This window comes from Erythrolamprus reginae, chromosome 2, assembly GCF_031021105.1.
Source record: "Erythrolamprus reginae isolate rEryReg1 chromosome 2, rEryReg1.hap1, whole genome shotgun sequence".
Taxonomy (NCBI): Eukaryota; Metazoa; Chordata; class Lepidosauria; order Squamata; family Dipsadidae; genus Erythrolamprus; species Erythrolamprus reginae.
Genome location: NC_091951.1, coordinates 9,033,100 through 9,049,127, shown reverse-complemented (window position 1 = coordinate 9,049,127; position 16,028 = coordinate 9,033,100). Strand labels below are relative to the sequence as shown.

At 44.6% G+C, this 16,028-nt stretch overlaps 1 protein-coding gene across 4 annotated transcripts in view; it reads left to right on the top strand.

Moving 5' to 3' along the window:
• The first annotated feature begins 1,034 nt into the window (after window positions 1–1,034).
• Window positions 1,035–16,028, top strand: part of LOC139159661 (tigger transposable element-derived protein 1-like) — a 32,769-nt gene continuing 17,775 nt past the window's right edge. The window contains exons 1-5 of one of the 4 annotated variants that reach the window (XM_070736979.1): window positions 1,035–1,191; window positions 1,384–1,504; window positions 3,688–3,770; window positions 8,573–8,705; window positions 11,772–11,864. In XM_070736979.1, the coding sequence (XP_070593080.1) occupies window positions 1,405–1,504; window positions 3,688–3,770; window positions 8,573–8,705; window positions 11,772–11,864 (409 nt within the window). In that variant the 5' untranslated portion in view covers window positions 1,035–1,191; window positions 1,384–1,404. The remainder of the gene's footprint in view (window positions 1,192–1,383; window positions 1,505–3,687; window positions 3,771–8,572; window positions 8,706–11,771; window positions 11,865–16,028) is intronic. The other 3 variants (XM_070736978.1, XM_070736980.1, XM_070736981.1) reach the window with 3 other exon arrangements.

Genomic DNA, 16,028 nt, shown 5'->3' with positions numbered 1-16,028 from the left:
TAGAACAGACCAGCTGACTTTAGGACTTTGCAAAATTCAACTGTTAGGCTTTCTAGCAACAGGGGAAACCTTTTAACACACTACAAGAGAAAGCAAGTGTTTTCAGTCAGACCACTAAACTGAACAGCCCTTTGAAAAATCCTCCTTATGATTTTTGCCTTATGTGAGTTTCCGTAATGTAAGCATGTGTTGTTTTGCTTCCTTTCTAGGTCAGTAAATGCTGTTTTACTCCAAACAGAAGTCATTTGTTCAGGGAACTGGTGAAACTGGGGTCAGTTAAAGATAGGCAGATGAGAGCAATCAACCAGTGGAACGTCCTGCCAGCGGAGGTTGTGGACTCCCCAACTTTGGACACTTTCAAGAGGAGATTGGACTGCCATTTGGCTGGGGTGATGAAGGATTTCCTGCTCAGGCAGGGGGTTGAACTCGATGACATGTAAGGTCCCTTTCAACTCTAATAATAAATAAATAAATAAATAATAAATAAATAAAACAGGCAACATATGGACTCCTTAACAGGCTCCCCCATAGGTCCCTCTTCCCCCGTTTAATGGGTTGGGCTGGGCGGACTGGGGCTGTTGTCCCACTGAAAGGAACTTGGGGGCACAGTTCCATCATTTTAGGCAAGGGCTGGGTGCAGGAGCGTGGGGGGGGGGGGAATCTTCCCTTCCTACCACATTTTAGTGTGCAATTTTGTGAAATTGGGAAACACTGCTCTAGACCTAAAAGATCTATGTTTCTATGTTTCTATCTCCAAGGACCCTCCCAACTCTTATTCTATTAAAGGGCGATTCCCCTTCTTAATTTTGCGGCCCCGCTTCCCTTTCCCTCCGCCTCTCTCCTCCCTGGGTTTCAACTTTCGTCCCCTCCCTCTCTCCCCCTCTTTCTTTAACTGCCGGGGACAAAGGAACTCTGGACTCGCTGCCAGGCTGACCCTTCCCTGGCCCTCAGGAGCGGGGAAGAAGGCGGGAAAAGCAAGGGAACGCCAAGTGATCGGCGCTTTCCGCCCTTTAAGGGAATGGGAGGATCTAGACGGAGAGGGGAGGAGCTATCAGGCCTTCCAGTTGCAATGAGCTCTGCAAACCCTTAGCTGGGGTCTTTCCGGTCAGGGGGGTCAGGAAGAAGGACGCTTAGGCGGCGCGCGCATCTCTTGGAACGAGGAACCGAGCCGCCTTTTCCTACGGGCGCCAGGTAACAAGCTCCCTCCTTCTTTCCCATCTGGGGAAATGCTTGCACATTTCAATGCAGCTTCTTGGGGGAACTGCTAATATCTCTCCTACAATCCCCACTTTCTCCCTGGGGAGATTATCCTTTTATTTTATCTATTGCTTTTTTTGCTGGTCCTTCCTGATCGTTTCCCGTCGCTTCAATTGTCTGTTTCAGATCCAGGAGGCTTGAGGTTTAATGGCTGCGAAAGTGGCGGGAAGAAAATGGGGCCATCCCTCCCAGGAGCCATTGTTTGGGGGAGTTGGTCAAGAGGAGCCGCCTCCGGAGAGAGTGTCGAGTAAAGTCTCCTTCTGATGCCTTTTAATCCCTTTACCCTCGTTGCTTTCATCGCTAAATTCCCTTCCATTTAATTTAACTCAATTTAATTCAGTTTAACTGCATTGCTAAACTTGTGTGCATTTAAATAGCCTTAAGTGCATTTAACCCTGGTGTGCTGCTCAATACATTTGGTCTTTTTGAAAGCTTTTTTTCACTTGGAAACAGGTTTGAAAATTTCTGCACACAATGAAATGAAAATTGAAACGAAAAAATCAATGCTTATTGGTTTATTTTGCTGATAAAATGCACCCGCCCTGTTTTTGTGAATTTTTTTTTCAATTTATAGATAGTTTTGCTTGCAAAATGCATTTTATTTTACTAAAGTTGGTGTGGAAATGGTAGCGTGAACATTTCTTAACATAATGATATAAAAATTGAACTGGAAAAAATGGATGCTTATTTGTTTATTTTGCACATAAAATAAGCATCATTTTTTTCAGTTCATTTATATTTTTCTTATGTTCAGAAATATTCAAACTACCAATCCCACAACAACTTTAGTAAAATTGAACGCATTTTGCAAGCTAAACTATCTATAAATTGAAAAAAAGTTCACAAATAAAGGGGGGGGACTGCCTTTTATGATCAAAATAAACCAATAAGCATAATTTTTTCAGTTCAATTTTCATATTGTGTGCAGAAATATTCAGACTACTTTCCAAGTGAAAAAAGTTTTCAAATTGACCAAACATAAGCACCTCAAATGAAAAATTTTCGGTCCGGGTCAGGGTGACCCAGGAACAGAACTCTAGGGACTTTTTTTTTCAGCAAGAAAGAAGCCCCCACACCCCCCCAAAAAAATTATCATAGAGAGAACTCCTGAAATGATGCAAAGTCATGAAATTTCAAGTTTCAGATATGCAGGGAAATTTTTTTACAGGGTCTCAAACTTTGATTTCGGGTCTCACAGACCCGCACAGCAGTATCGTCATTTTTTTCCTGGGAACCATTATTTCTCAACCTTGGCAAATTTATGATCTGTGGGTTTCAACTTCCTGAATTCCCCATGTGGGTTGAAATCCATGTATTTTACAGCTTCCAAGTTATTTTTATTTTTTAAACATGGCTGTAAGCCAGGGGTGGGGAAGTGTGGCCTTTTTTGGACTGGTGGACTTCAACTCCCAGCATTCCTCAGTCAGCTTGCTCAGGTATTCTGGGAGTTGAAGTCCACCTATCATAAAAGGGCCCTAGTTCCCCATTTTGGGATAGGCTATTCCAAAAGGCAAGTCTCAGCTGTGGAAAAGAATTTTTGTAGTCTTCCTGAATATATAACCATTTTATAAAACTATTCCAATTCTTGTCTATAAAAAGTTATTGAAATTATCTTACTTGTGAAGAACATTTTAGATATTAATTTAGAAACATAGAAGTCTGATGGCAGAAAAAGACCTCATGGTCCATCTAGTCTGCCCTTATACTATTTTCTGTATTTTATCTTAGGATGGATATATGTTTATCCCAGGCATGTGGATTTATCTACCACGTCTGCTGGAAGTTTGTTCCAAGGATCTACTACTCTTTCAGTAAAATAATATTTTCTCATGTTGCTTTCCATCTTTTCCCCAACTAACTTCAGATTGTGTCCCCTTGTTCTTGTGTTCACTTTCCTATTAAAAACACTTCCCTTATCACCTTCCCTAGATCACTTGTCTGATCTAGGGAAGGTGAACATTATAGAATCGCAGTTTAACAGAGTTTAATACATTCATGGCTGAGAGAGTGGCCTCTCCATCCAATCCCTTCCACACCTTTCTGTTTTCTTCTCGCCCAGCTTTTATGTATTGTTGCTGTGGCTGCAAGGAACTCCAACAAAGTGCTTCCCTAGCTAGCCTAGAAATAGGCTAAAATCAGCCTTCTGCACTATAGCTGCAAGAGTATCCTTAGGATGTTTAGAAACATAGAAGACTGACGGCAGAAAAAGACCTCATGGTCTATCTAGTCTGCCCTTATACTATTTCCTGTATTTTTATCTTAGGATGGATCTATGTTTATCCCAGGCATGTTTAAATTCAGTTACTGTGGATTTACCAACCACGTCTGATGGAAGTTTGTTCCAAGGATCTACTACTCTTTCAGCAAAATAATATTTTCTCACGGATGTTTGATACCAAATTATTCCCTTGCTCTTTTTTTCACTCCTAGACTCTCTCATGGCCTTGCCTTCATCTCCTGAAACCTCAGTTCTTTCTAATGGAGGATCAACAGCGGTTGAGCTTCCAATGCAGGTAGGAGGATTCTCTCCTCCCCCCGGGTACCTTTTAATGTTCCAACTACTAAATTCAATGCCCTACAAAATATCCTACTAAATCCAATATCCAATATGCTCATTTGCTCTACTGCAGAGGTCTTCGAACTTGGCAACTTTAAGACATGTGGACTGCATAGCTGGCTGGAGAATTCTGGGAGTTGAAGTCCACAAGTCTTAAAGTTGCCAAGTTTGGGGACCCCTTCTCTACTGGGAAGGTCTGGAGATTTTTCATTGAGAAGACTCACATGTAATTCATGGAAGTTTTCATTGTTAGGAATGTTCATATGAGAATTATCAGTGTTTGTTTGCTTTCACGGAACCTGTCTTTAAGCAGTGATTAGTAAACTGTAGAACTGCCCCCCCTTTAGCCACCAATCTCAGAAAAGGAAATACAACCCATCATTAAAAGCTTAAAGAACAATAAAGTCCCAGGTGAGGATTTTTTACCAGCAGAATTATTCAAGAAATTTCCCAGTTGGTGGGGTCCAATATTGGCAGTTTTTTTTAACACATATAAATAATACCTGCCATATACCAGATGGGTGGAGGATGGCAATAGTTGTCCGATATATAGTTGTCAAGACAAAATTCCTTGTGTGTCCAGTCACACTTGGCCAATAAAATTCTATTCTATTCTATTCTGTATATATAACAGGAAATAAAAATGGTTCAAGTGCCGCTTCTATGTTGGTTGAGGCAGGCAGGATTCCCTTGGGTATTTGTTGGGAGTCAAGAGAAAGGGAGGGTTTTGCCTTCTCTTTCTGCTCAAGATTCCCATGTACAATTTGCGGGCCACTGAGTGACACAGAATGGGCTTTGGCTCGATTCAGCATGGCTCTTCTTATGTTCTTACGTTTTAAAAAGGACCCTAGTAATTATTTATTTATTTATTTATTGGATTTGTATGCCACCCCTCCGTGGACTCGGGGCGGCCAACAACAATAATAAAAAACAACATGTAAATCCAATACTAAAACAACTAAAAACCCCTTATTGTAAAACTAATCATACCTACAAACAAACATACCATGCATAAATTGTATCTCAGTTCCCCCATGCCTGACGGCAGAGGTGGGTTTTAAGGAGCTTACGAAAGGCGAGAAGGGTGGGGGCAATTCTAATCTCCGGGGGGAGTTGGTTCCAGAGGGCTGGGGCCGACACAGAGAAGGCTCTTCCCCTGGGCCCCGATGGGACCCGGAGAAGGCCAACTTTGGGGTTGCTGGGATTCGTGCGGCAGAAGGCAGTCCCGGAGATATTCTGGTCCAATGCCATGAAGGCTTTATAGGTCATAACCAACACTTTGAATTGTGACCGGAAACTGATCGGCAACCAATGCAGACTGCGGAGTGTTGGTGTTACATGGGCACATTTAGGGAAGCCCATGATTGCTCTCTTAGCTGCATTCTGCACAATCTGAAGTTTCCGAACACTTTTCAAAGGTAGCCCCATGTAGAGAGTATTACAGTAGTCGAGCCTCGAGGTGATGAGGGCATGAGTGACTGTGAGCAGTGACTCCCGGTCCAAATAGGGCCGCAACTGGTGCACCAGGCGAACCTTGGCAAACGCCCCCCTCGCCACAGCTGAAAGATGTTTCTCTAATGTGAGCTGTGGATCGAGGAGGACGCCCAAGTTGCGGACCCTCTCTGAGGGGGGCAATGACTCCACCCCCAGGGTGATGGACGGACAGATGGAATTGTCCTTGGGAGGCAAAACCCACACCCACTCCGTGTTATCAGGGTTGAGTTTGAGTCTGTTGACACCCCAACAGCTTCCAGGCACCAGCACATCACTTCCACTGCTCGATTGACATTGCAGCAAACAGATATGGTAGGTACCTTTTGAAGAGAAATTGAAATCTGGGTAGAAGAAAACAATATCTTCACAGAAGAACAAGCAGGTTTTAGACAAAGCCCACCTACTATTGATAACTGATTTGAACCATCTAATTGCCAAATATGCATATTTATTTATTATTATTTATTAAATAGATTTCCATGCCGCCCTTCTTGAAGCAACTCAGGGCTGCGTACAACATTGTAAACACAAACAATATACATGAGAATTCTAATTATTTAAAAACATATGTGAAATTAGTAAAAAAAAAAAAACCACCCTAAAACCCTTATACAATCATCCACATTGATCCAATTTAAACGTATAAAAGGAGACCCCTTGATATTATAAACGGAGAAATACTGTGGAGTAAACTAGTGCTCTAATTTCTTAAAATACAACCTAGACTCCTGATGAAAACTCTTATACAATCATCCACATTGATCCAATTTAATCATTAATCATATAAAAGGAGACCCTTTTTTGCTGCTTTTGTATTTAGTATTTAGACTTATATACCCCTTCACAGTGCTTTAAAGCCCTCTCTTAAGTAGTTTACATAGAGTAAGCGTATTGCCCCCAACAATCTGGGTCCTCATTTTACCGACCTTGGAAGGATGGAAGGCTGAGTCAACCTTGAGCCTACTGAGATTCAATCTGCCAAACTGCCAGCAGATGGTGATCGGCAGAAGTAGCTTGCAATATGGCACTCTTAACCACAGCATCACCGAGACTCTTATTGCCAGGATAACTCCCTAATATGCTGGCTCTGTTAAAAAGCGCTACTGCTAACATTTATTTATTCTTTATTTATTAATTGGATTTCTATGCCGCCCCTCTCTGAGGACTCGGGGTGGCTCACGGCATATAATTTTATGCATGGTATGTCTGTATGTATGTTTGGTTTTTTATAATAATGGGCTTTTAACTGTTTTTAGTATTGGATTATTATTATATGCTGTTTTGTTATTGCTCTTAGCCGCCCCGAGTCTCCGGAGAGGGGCGGCATACAAATCCAATAAATAAATAATATAATGCAATTAACTAATTAAAATTCTAGACGCACACACACACACACACACACACCAAAAAAAACCCCATAAAAAACATTCCATTCACTCCACATTCTCTCACACATTCATTGGGCAGGGGGCAAAGATCGAATATCCCCAGGCCTGGTGGCATAAGTGAGTCTTCACACTCTTACGGAAGGCAAGGAGGGTGGGGGCCGTACGAATCTCCAGGGGGAGTTGATTCCAGAGGGCCGGCCTGAGTAAGGAGAAGGGTGGCATTTAAAAAAATCAAATAAATAAATAGTAAATCTAAATAAAAAATAATGGTGTTTTTGGAAGGTGCAATTTAGGTGGCAATTAGATGGTGAACCAATTGAACAGGTTATTTTGAATATTTAGGCGTAACCTTTTCAAAGACTGGATCTTGGGCTTGCCATCAACGGAGTACATTTAGAGCAAAAAGCTCATTTGAATTTACTGAATCACAGTTACTCAGGATCCCTAGCTCCATTAATTAAAGTTTATAAAGTTAAGGTTACCCCTATGCTCTTGTATGGAGCAGAGTTTTGGTCTATGCTCAACCACAGTCACAGCATTTGAGATGTTTTTTGGGTGTAGATACAAGAACATCTGCTACAGCTGTTAAAGCTGAATCGAGAATTTATAGAATTTATGCACTATCCAAAATTAGGGCATATAACTACCGGTGGAAAATCAATGATATGTGCCCCAGGTTATGTCTACTAGAGCAAACAAAATTACAATCACAAATCTCTCAGATCACCAAACTAACAAGTTTTGTAAGAAGCCGTGGCCCTCTTGTCACTTGCGTGTGAGAACAACTCAAAAAAAGGTCTGTCCAAAAAATTAAGGATGTAGAACCACAACTCAACCCTGATAAGACAGAGTGGCTGTGGGTTTTGCCTCCCAAGGACAATTCCATCTGTCCGTCCATTACCCTGGGGGGGGGATCACTAACCCCCTCAGAGAAGGTTCGCAACTTGGGCATCCTCCTCGATCCACAGCTCACATTAGAGAAACATCTTTCAGCTGTGGCGAGGGGGCGTTTGCCCAGGTTCGCCTGGTGCACCAGTTGCGGCCCTATCTGGACCAGGAGTCACTGCTCACAGTCACTCATGCCCTCATCACCTCGAGGTTCGACTACTGTAACGCTCTCTACATGGGGCTACCTTTGAAGAGTGTTCGGAAACTCCAGATCGTGCAGAATGCAGCTGCGAGAGCAATCATGGGCTTTCCCAAAAATGCCCATGTTACACCAACACTCCGCAGTCTGCATTGGTTGCCGATCAGTTTCCGGTCACAATTCCAAGTGTTGGTTATGACCTATAAAGCCCTTTATGACACCGGACCAGATTATCTCCAGGACCGCCTTCTGCCGCACGAATCCTAGCGACTGATTAGGTCCCACAGAGTTGGCCTTCTCCGGGTCCCGTCAACTAAACAATGTCGCTTGGCGGGACCCAGGGGAAGAGCCTTCTCTGTGGTGGCCCCGACCCTTTGGAACCAACTCCCCCCAGAGATCAGAATTGCCCCCGCCCTCCTCGCCTTTCGTAAGCTCCTTAAAACCCACCTCTGTTGTCAGGCATGGGGGAACTGAGATATTCTTTCCCCCTGGGGCTCTATAGTTTATGCATGATATGTCAGTATGTATGTCTGGTTTTTATAATAAGGGTTTTTAGTTGTTTTATTATTGGATTGCTACGTATTGTTTTTATCACTGTTGTTAGCCGCCCCGAGTCCACGGAGAGGGGCGGCATACAAATCCAATAAATAAATAAAATGATATAGCTATCCTTAGTAAGCGATATCAATTTGTTTCTGGAATTTTGCACTTTGATATGGCCCAATAAGCAAAGACTGAAATCATGTCTTGTGTCATGGAATACGTTGTGGATTTTTTCCCCTCTGCCAGTATCAGAATTTGGTATCGTTTGAGGATGTGGCTGTGTTTTTCTCCATGGAAGAGTGGGCCCTGCTGGATCCTAAGCAAAAAGCCCTGTACCGAGAGGTCATGCTGGAACACAAGAGGAACTTGGCCTCCTTAGGTAAGGGATTCCGTTAGGATAATGTAGTGCAAAGTATTTTTTTTAAAAATTAACACACGTGTAGTCCTCCAGCATTATTATTTGCTTTTTGTTACTGTATTCTTCTGTAAACTGCTGATTTTCAAATTTGCAAGCTATTTATCTGAGGTTTTCATCTTTTTTCTATGAAGCTTGGCTTTCCTTCACAAATGGACAGTATGGAGATTACTGTCCTTCACAGTTCACTCGGTCCCATTTGTTAAGAGTCAGATTCAATCTTGCACATTATTATTGTTATTGTTATTATTATTGTTTGTATGGCAGGCATGGGGGATTTGAGACATCTTTCCCCCAGGCTCCTTATAATTTATGTTTGGTATGTATGTGTTGTTTGGTTTTAATATGATAGGGTTTTAGTTATTTCTTTTAATATTAGATTTGTGCTGCTATAATATTGTTTTTATCATTGTTGTGAACCGCCCCAAGTCTTCGGAGAGGGGCGGCATACAAATCTAATATATTATTATTATTATTATTATTATTATTATTATTATTATTATTATTTATTAGATTTGTATGCCGCCCCTCTCCGTAGACTCAGGGCAGCTCACAGCAATAATAAAAACAATGTACAATAACAAATCTAATATTTAAAAATATCTAAAAAAACCCTTATTTAAAAACAAGACATACACACAAACATACCATACATAAACTATATAGGCCTGGGGAAGATATCTCAATTCCCCCATGCCTGATGGCAGAGGTGAGCTTTAAGGAGTTTACGAAAGGCAAGGAGGGTGGGGGCAATCCTAATCTCCGGGGGGTGCTGGTTCCAGAGGGTTGAAGCCGCCACAGAGAAGGCTCTTCCCCTGGGTCCCGCCAGACAACATTGTTTGGTCGACGGGACCCGGAGAAGGCCAACTCTGTGGGACCTAACTGGTCACTGGGATTCGTGTGGCAGAAGGCGGTCCCGGAGATATTCTGGTCCGATGCCATGAAGGGCTTTATAGATCATAATAGTTCATAACCAACACTTTGAATTGGGACCGGAAACTGATCGGCAACCAATGCAGACTGCGGAGTGTTGGTGTAACATGGGCATACCTAGGGAAGCCCATGATTGCTCTCGCAGCTGCATTCTGCATGATCTGAAGTTTTCGAACACTCTTCAAAGGTAGTCCCATGTAGAGAGCGTTACAGTAGTCGAACCTCGAGATGATGACAGCATAAGTGAGCAGTGACTCCCGGTCCAGATAGGGCAAACGCCCCCCTCGCCACAGCTGAAAGATGTTTCTCTAATGTTAGCTGTAGATCGAGGAGGACGCCCAAGTTGCGGACTCTCTCTGAGGGGGTCAGTAATTCCCCCCCCCCAGGGTAATGGACGGACAGATGGAATTGTCCTTGGGAGGCAAAATCACAGCCACTCTGTCTTATCAGGGTTGAGTTTGAGTCTGTTGACACCCATCCAGACCCTAACAGCCTCCAGGCACCGGCACATCACTTCCACTGCTTTGTTGACTGGACATGGGGTGGAGATGTACAACTGGGTATCATCAGCATACTGATGATACCTCACCCCATGCCCCTGGATGATCTCACCCAGCGGTTTCATATAGATATTAAATAGCAGGGGGGAGAGAACCAATCCCTGAAGCACCTCACAAGGGAGAAGCCTAGAGATCGACCTCTGACCTCCCACTAACACCGACTGCGACAGACAGGAGAGGTAGGAGGAGAACCACTGGAGAACAGTGCCTCCCACTCCCAACCCCTCCAGCCGGGGAACTCCACCGCCAACCCGGCCACCCCCTCGAGCAACATAAGCAGAGCTGTTGACATGCAGCTGAGAGGCAGGTAGATAAGCAACAAGCCCACCTGAACCCCTAAGTCCAATTTCACCAGGAGGGACTCACAACCCGCAATCTCTGGAGCAATGAGTACGCAGGCAAAGGCTCTCCCTGGGTATAATAGCCACTCCTCCCCCCCCCCTTTCCCTGGGGTCGAGGCTGATGCCATACCTGAAACCCGGCTGGGCAAATTTCAGAGAGAGGAACTCCTCCCTCTGGGCCCAGCCAGGTTTCAGTCACACATGCCAGGTCGGCCTCCATCCAGGATCAAATACCAGAAGAGGAGAGCTTTATTTACCACCGATCTGGCATTGAGTAGCAGCAGCCTGAGCCCACGGCCAGAATTACACTCGTCACCACCACCCTGGGTTGAGATCACGGAACCGGAACAAGGGATCGTTATTAAGCAGCGATCTCTTCTTCCCACACATGCTGTGTATGAAGGGGGAAAAATAACCATGTGGAGCATGTTAAGATCAAAGATGGAATATCCGCAGTCTGCATTGGTTGCCGATCAGTTTCCGATCACAATTCAAAGTGTTGGTTATGACCTATAAAGCCCTTCGTGGCACCGGACCAGATTATCTCAGGGACCGCCTTCTGCTACACGAATCCCAGCAACCAGTTAGGTCCCACAGAGTGGATCTTCTCTGGGTCCCGTCAACTAAAGAATGTCGCTTGGCGGGACCCAGGGGAAGAGCCTTCTCTGTGGCGGCCCCAGCCCTCTGGAACCAACTCCCCCCAAAGATTAGAATTGCCCCCACCCTCCTTGCCTTTCGTAAGCTGCTTAAAACCCACCTCTGCCATCAGGCATGGGGGAATTGAGACCCTTCCCCCTAGGCCTTTACAATTCTATACATGGTATGTATGTATGTATGTTTGGTTTTTTTATATTAATGGGTTTTTAATTGTTTCTAACATCAGACTACTATTGTACACTGCTTTATTGTTGCTGTTAGCCGCCCCGAGTCTCCGGAGAGGGGCGGCATACAAATCCAATAAATAAAATCAATAAATATATAAACCAAAGTTTAATACACTGCTGTAAATAAAAGACTTTCAAATATTGTGCACTAAACGGCTGCTAACAGTGACCATTGCTGTGCTTTTGTCAAGAGAAAGAAATGGTCCACAGAGAAGGAAAACACATTCCTGCACTACAGTACTGCCTCCACTCACCATAACATTGATCTTATGAAACACCTCTGACCCAGTCTCCCTCTCTCTCTCTCTACAGGACAAGATACTGGACTTTTCGATCAACTCTTTCTTAGGCTGGAAGAATCTTCCCAAGAGAAGCAACCAAATTCTATCTTGGCTCAAGATGAAGGTAAGAAACAAAGGAAAAATGTCAATTTGGACTTTAAAATATATTGGGGAAAAGATCAAAAGCAACATGAGAAAATATTATTTTACTGAAAGAGTAGTAGATCCTTGGAACAAACTTCCAGCAGATGTGGTTGGTAAATCCACAGTAACTGAATTGAAACATTCCTGGGATAAACATATATCCATTGTAAGATAAAATACAGAAAATAGTATAAGGGCAGACTAGATGGACCATGAGGTCTTTTTCTGCTGTCAGTCTTCTATGTTTCTAAGTTTCTATTCTTTAATTAAAGCCCATGAGGTGGGGAAGAAGGTAAAGACTTTAGGAGAAGAAGAAGAACTGGCCTCATTATTATTATTATTATTATTACTACTACTACTACTACTACTATTACTATTATTATTTATTAGATTTGTATGCCGCCCCTCTCCGCATACGCAGGATTCTTAAGAGTAAATGAAAAATAAAAAAGGCAATTAAATCAGCTCCAGGAACAGAAACAGGCTTCATTTCAAAAACTCCTTCTGTTTTGGATTGACGATCAGATCCCAAAAAGAAGTCCCATTAGTCTTTATCTGATTGAGGCAAAGGCAGGCAGCAATTTTGAAATGCTATTTACTGTAAAAAACACACACAGAGAGAATATTTATTTATTTATTAGATTTGTATGCCACCCCTCCCCGTAGACTCAGGGCGGCTCACGACAACAATAAAACAATTCAAGACAAATCTAATAATTTAAAAACATTTTAAAAAACCGTTATTAAAGCAGACATACACACAAACATACCATACATAAATTGTATAGGCCCAGGGGAGATGTCTCAATTCCCCCATGCCTGACGGCAGAGGTGGGTTTTAAGGAGTTTACGAAAGGCAAGGAGAGTGGGGGCAGTTCTAATCTCCAGGGGGAGCTGGTTCCAGAGGGTCGGGGCCGCCACAGAGAAGGCTCTTCCCCTGGGACCCGCCAGACGACATTGTTTAGTCCAGTGATTTTCAACCTTTTTTGAGCCACGACACATTTTTTACATTTACAAAATCCTGGGGCATACTACCAACCAAAATGATACAAAATGACACCCTAAGACACTCTCCTCTCTTTTTCCATCCCCGTCTCCTCCCCCCAGTGTGTGTGTGTGTGTGTGTGTGTGTGTATACACATTCTTGAACCATTTCCAAAAACAGGTGAGGGCTGGGGGGGGTTTCTCCCTTATTCTTTGGGTGCTTTTTATCATATGCTTTAAATCAAGAGTCACTTCTCTTTCTTTTGTTTCTCTCTCTTTCCTCTCATTCTGTCTCAATCATTTTCTCATTTCTCTTTTTTTCCTCCCTTTTTTGCTCATTTCTCTCCTTCCCTTCCTCTCATTTTCTCTCTTTCTCTCTCTCTTGCTTTCTTTCTCTCTCTCTTGTTTTCTTTCTCTCTCTTGCTTTCTCTCTCACACACTCTCCCTCTTGCTCTCTCTCTTGCTTGCTTTCTTTCTCTCTCTATCTCTTGCTTGCTTTCTCTCTCGCTTTCTTTCTCTCAGCAAAAAGTTGTGAGACTGAAACCTGAGCTTCCTTCTTCACGGCACACCTGACCGTGTCTCGCGGCACACTTGTTGAAAAACATTGGTTTAGTCGACAGACCCGGAGAAGGCCAACTCTGTGGGACCTAATTGGCCAGTAAAATACATTCATTTATATAAAGTTTGTGTCAGCAAACTTCTCTGACTTCATTTGGATACCGACTGATCAATTCCCTGACAGATATTTCCCCCTGGTTTGAAAAGGTAGTGGAGGTGAGCAGTTCAGATAAAAGGCTAATTTGTTTGATGTATGCAGTAGATAAGAGTGTCTTTCTTTACACTCCTAATTAGTCTGATATAATAGCCTAAAACCTCCATATATTCTTCATGAAGTTTTCAATCCTAGCCACTTTCTAGAGAACTTTTTAGAGGTTGCTTCCATTTGTTTGTTTGTTTTAATCTATACAGTGTTCCCTCGATTTTCACAGGTTCGAACTTTGTGAAAAGTCTATACCACGGTTTTTCCAAAATATTAATTAAAAAATACTTTGCGGTTTTTCCCCTATACCACATTTTTTCCCACACGATGAGGTCATATGTCATCGCCAAACTTTCATCCACCTTTAATAAATATTTTTTTAAATAAACTTTAATAAATAAACATGTTGAGTAGTAATCTAAATGGTTGCTAGGGGTATGGGAAATTGTAATTTAGGGGTTTAAAGTGTTAAGGGACGGCTTGTGATACTGTTCATAGCCAAAAATAGTGTACAGTGGTACCTCAAGATATGAACTTAATTGGTGCCGGGAGGAGGTTCGTAAGGTGAAAAGTTCATAAGATGAAACATTGTTTTCCATAGGAATCAATGGAAAAGCAATTAATGCGTGCAAGCCCAAAACTCAGAAACCGGGAAGCCGGCCGCCACCACCAAAGGAGGCTTGAGCCTCCCTTTGCCCCACGCTGCTTCGCCCTGCCTGTTGTCCTGGGTGAAATGCTGGGGGGAGGGAGTCAGGAAGGTCCTCCTGCTCCCCTCCCCAGCCAAAAACACAAAGACAGGCAGGGCGGAGCAGCGTGGAGCAAAGGGAGGCTGAAACCGCCGCCGGCTTCAGCTTCCCATTGCTCCGCGGGAGCGGCAGACCGCCTTTGTATTTTTGGCTGGGGGGGGAAGCAGGAGGCGCAGGATCGGGCCGGCGGCGGGCGAGGAGGCGCGGCCGAGCGGACCCGGCTCCGGCTAGACCTCCAGTGAGAATGGGGCGGGCAGTGGGCGCGGCGGCAGCGGTAGCGGCGAGGGTGCGTCCGATTCGGGGCTGGCGGCCCCCGACGCAGTGGGGAACATCGGCGCGGGAGGCAGGAGAGGACCGGGCGACTGGAGCAGCAGCGCGGCTTCTTTTTGCCTGGGAGGGAAGGTGAAATGCCGGCGGCTCTAGCAGTTGCCACGAGCGGCATTTCACCTTCCCTCCCAGGCAAAAAGATGCCGGCATTCTGGGATGATGGGGCCGGACTTCCCAGGCGGAAGGCGTGCCCCTCTCCCCGGCATCTTTTTGCCTGGGAGGGAAGGTAACACCCGCGCCGCTTTGCAGCTGTCTCCTGAAGCCGAACGCTAAAGCCGAACTTCTGCGTTCGGCTTCGGGAGACAGCTGCGAAGCGGCGCGGGTGTTTTAAAAGGTCGCAGCCGGCCTGGGGGGCTTGCCACCACCACCCCGAACCCGGGTTCGGGGTTCGGGGGAGTGCTGGCAAGCCCCCCAGGCCGGCTGCGACCTTTTAAAACACCCGCGCCGCTTCGCAGCTGTCTCCTGAAGCCGAACGCTAAAGCCGAACTTCCGCGTTCGGCTTCGGGAGACAGCTGCGAAGCGGCGCGGGTGTTTTAAAAGGTCGCAGCCGGCCTGGGGGGCTTCCCAAACCGAACCCGGGGTTCAGCAAAATTTTGCCTCTTCTTACGAACTTTGTTCGAGTTACGAACCGGCGTTCGGGAGGCTTCTGGGAAGCCCCGCCGCCTGGCTGTTACCTTTTAAAACAGCCGCGCGGCTTCCCAGCAGTCTCCGAACGCCGGTTCATAACTCGAAAAAAGTTCATAAGAAGAGGCAAAATTTTTCTGAATCCCCGGGTTCGTATCACGAGTTGTTCGTAAGACGAGGGGTTCGTATCTTGAGGTATCACTGTATTTACTTCCGCATCTCTACTTCGCGGAAATTCAACTTACGCGGGCAGTCTCGGAACGCATCCCCCGCAGAAATCGAGGGAACACTGTAATGTTTACACTTAAGACGGGGTTTATCACTAGGATTTGCACGCCTGGTCAGAAAGAGTCAGAACTGAAGAAGCTTCTTGGAGGAGAAGCAAAAACATGTTCAAGCAAAAAAGAAAGTTCTGTTTGTTGATTGGTTGATTGATTGATTGATTGATGGATGGATGGATTGGACTTTTATGCCGCCCGCCCCTCTCCAAGGACTCCGAGTTACCTTTAGAACAAGGGTATCAAGCTCAATTTCATTTTGGGCCACATCAGGGTTGTGTTTGACCTAGGGCAGGAGCAGAATAGGACTGTTTGCCTCCTCCTGTTGGCTACAGCTGTTTGGCCTCCAGGCTTTCGCCTTGGGCGATTGGGTGCTGCCTTTTCTCCCTCGCTGAAAGGCCCCTAGCTCTTCGGACCAGTCCTCC